The sequence below is a fragment of the Eurypyga helias genome, unplaced genomic scaffold, assembly GCF_000690775.1.
Source record: "Eurypyga helias isolate BGI_N326 unplaced genomic scaffold, ASM69077v1 scaffold28100, whole genome shotgun sequence".
Lineage (NCBI taxonomy): Eukaryota > Metazoa > Chordata > Aves > Eurypygiformes > Eurypygidae > Eurypyga > Eurypyga helias.
Window position 1 is genome coordinate 7,845 of NW_010226714.1, and position 3,385 is coordinate 11,229.

The 3,385-nt window shown below is 59.5% G+C and overlaps 1 protein-coding gene across 1 annotated transcript in view; it reads right to left on the reverse strand.

The window, feature by feature from the left end:
• Window positions 1-694, reverse strand: part of LOC104511536 (KN motif and ankyrin repeat domain-containing protein 3-like) — a 5,472-nt gene extending 4,778 nt beyond the window's left edge. The window contains 2 exon segments of the mRNA XM_010154193.1: window positions 63-351; window positions 658-694. Of these exon segments, the coding sequence (XP_010152495.1) occupies window positions 63-351; window positions 658-694 (326 nt within the window).
• Between the last annotated feature and the right edge of the window lie 2,691 nt (window positions 695-3,385).

Consider the following 3,385-nt stretch of genomic DNA (forward strand, 5'->3'; position numbering starts at 1 on the left):
AGCGGCACTTTCTTGAGTGTTTGGCCACTTTCGATGTCATCGACATATTTCAGGAAATCCAGGTCCAGAAGGAAGCCATAAGGGGTTTCCACTGAATATGAGCTCTTCTCCCCATCGTCCTGGTCCCGGTACAAGAACGGGCCCCCGAGATCTGCAAGAGGAGCAGGGATGGTTAGGCAGGGACCTGGTGGAGACAGGAAGACTTTTCTTTCTTGAGTGTTTGGCCACTTTCGATGTCATCGACATATTTCAGGAAATCCAGGTCCAGAAGGAAGCCATAAGGGGTTTCCACTGAATATGAGCTCTTCTCCCCATCGTCCTGGTCCCGGTACAAGAACGGGCCCCCGAGATCTGCAAGAGGAGCAGGGATGGTTAGGCAGGGACCTGGTGGAGACAGGAAGACTTTTCCAACTGGGTTGTACTGGGATTTGCAGCCTGCAGCCCCCCTCCCCACCATAATGCTGGTGGCAGTGGGCCCAGCCGATGGCCCATCCCCAGCACCCTCAGTGCCATTGAGTGTCACAGGGCACCTGCTCTGAGCTGGAGTCGGTGCTGGGATGAGGAAATCCATCAGGACAGGATGGGACAGTTCAGCCCTGCCATTCCCCTCATGCCCCTCCTGCTGACCCTGCCCGGTGATGATCCTGGTCCCTTTACCTGGGAGGTTCTGGTTCAGGGGTGCAGGCTGCGCCATCTTCTCCCCGGGATGCCACTGACCAGTGGACCATCAATCTGCAACAACAATGGGGTCGTGTCTGGCAAAACTCTGCGCATCGGGGGCCGCGGAGTCCCACACGGCCACAAACCACTGCCCCCTGCCCAGGAAGCCCCCCATGGCCACCCCTGCCATCCAACAGGCCACCCTTGCCCTCCTTCAGCCCCAGTGCCACGGGGCTGGAGCTCGAGCCGGCTGCCTGCGGGGCCAGGGATTGTTTGTACATTTAAGGAATGCTTTGCAGCCCGGGCTGGGATGGCCGCAGTGGTTGCGCTGCCAGCTCCAAGGGTGCGGAGTCATGAGTCAGACCATGGCTGCACAGGGGGAATGGGCTGAAACAAAAAAAAAAAAAAAAAGAGGCTGCAGACTTTATGGGTACGATTCTCAATGAAGAAATTTGTTTGGATACAGGGAATTGATGCTTTTACAAAGCCACGTGACTGCAGACAGCTGCCAGCACCCGTCAGTCACTGGGTGCGATGTCCATCCTCACTGCCCAGGCTGATCAGGATCAGGGTGCCCTGTTCCACAGCCCACACCTCTAGGGTGTCTCGAGGGCCCGAGACCCCCGGGAGGGACCTGGCTGCTTTTTCCTGTCCATAATGCAAGAGAAGGCATCGTGGGAAGCAGGGGGGAATGAAACGGGAGCTTGGTTTTCCCAGACGCCAGGCATGGGCACACTGGAGAGGAGCCAGTGGGATGTGGCTGCAGTCCATGGGTGAGCTGGGGGGGTGGGGGGCAGCTGTGAAGGTTCAACTGGGACCTGCTGCAACATCTGGCAGCATCTGGGTGCCAGGGCCCAGGTGGGAAGTACTCCTGGTAGTAACAAGATGGGGACAAACAGCACCCTGGGAGCACCCACTGCTGCTACACATGGCATCACCCTCCAGGGACCTGTGGGGACCCAGCATTGCAGGGATGTGGTGGCCCTGCCCACGGGGCACAGGTGGCCATGGGGCTGTGCAGCTGTCAGTGGGCAAAGCATTTGGCACCAGGCTATTTTCAGAAGAAAGCAGGGGAGGACGCATGCCACAGAGGAAGGGCAGCTCAGACTCAGCCCTAAGGGAAGCTGGGGCTCAGTATTGCCTAGAGAAATATGCAGGATCCGGCCTTGGCTGCAGAGAAACATCCACATCCATCCCCAAATCTCCTGCCCATGATAACCAGAGGATCCAGATTTTTCTAGCAGAGATGCTGTAGCCACCCCCATCACACGGCCCAGCTTCGGGACGACATGCTGGTCCCTGACTCGCAGCCATTACCTACAGTGATGCTGCCTGCCGCTCCACAGCCCCAGCCATGTCACTGTGGTTGCCAGTCCACAGCCTGGCCTGCCCTGCCAGTGCCACTGCCAGAAGCTGGAGAAGCAGCCATGTTGCAGGCCGTGCCAGGCCAGGCTCAGGCTGAGCCCCAGGCAATGTGGCAGCCTCCAACTGCCAGCCCCAGCGCATGGGGTTGTGTCCAACCAGGCAGGGATGAGATGCATTCCACCACTCACTGAGCCAGATCCCAGGGCTCTTCCACTCCGCTAGCCCATGTACAGCCCAACTTCCACCTCTCTTGGGATTGTCTCAGCTTCACACTGGCACCTCTTCCTTGGGGACGGAACATCCTGGATCCGTGCTGGCACCCCACCATTCCCATGACCCCAGCTTCGTGCCTAAAAGGGTTTGCACATCCCCCACCTCGTCTAATGCCTCCTGCTCCAGGAAGCGGCGGACTTCCTCCTCCACACAGCCCTCACTGCAGGTAATTAAACAGTGCCGGGGCCAGGACAAACTTCCCGCTGGGCTCTGTGCACGCCATAAATTAACGAGAGGAAGAGGGAGAGCAGCAGGAACGAGAGCCAGCGGGTGTGTTTCCTCAGGGGAAGCGGCCGGCAGCTCCCTTCCGCCATCCGGACGGGTATTGTCCTGCCTGGGGCTGTGCCAGGAAAAGCTGCCTCTACCAGCACCCTTTCTGGGAGGGCTCCCGCACCACTCCTCCTGCTTGGGACAAAGGTGCCCTATCCACCAGCACTGCCCTACCATCCCCTCTGCTGATCCAGGGGCGCACTGCTCGTCCCCTGATACCTCGTCCTGCCCCTTCAGCCAACACCAGCAGCTGCTGTCAACCATGTGGCTGCGCTGCCCATCCCCAAAGCAGGGGCAGATCCTCCTGGAGCTCCCCTGCAGCTCTTGGCCCCATTACTTTTGGTCCAGTGAGATGCGCTGGACCCAGGGCAGCAGCTTCTGGCTTCGCCCAGCTCTGAAACAAAGGGCCGGGCCAGGCAATGGGACCTACAGGCTCCCAACCATGTGCAAATTGCCCTGGGGACCCCGTGATGCGCAAACCCTGACAGGGTCCCTGCCAATGCACAAACCCTCCTGGAGAGCCCACGATGTGTAAGCTGCCCCTGTGCTGCCAGTGGCCTGGGCGGCGAGGCGACTGGCAGGCTGGATTTGCGCTGGCGAGGACGAGCAATGGAGGCAGACAGCCCTGCTGTGAAGCAGTGGCGAGAGGGTTAAGACTGCACACCTGCAGCCCAGCTGCACAAAGCCAGCCTTGTCCCCTGCCTGCTGCCATCACCACAGCACCAGTTCAAAGAGAAGCCACTCTCCACCTGGGCTGAAGTCCCAGCAGGGAAGACCTTGCTGGCCGCTTCGGTGCCAAAGGCTGATTTTCAGCAGT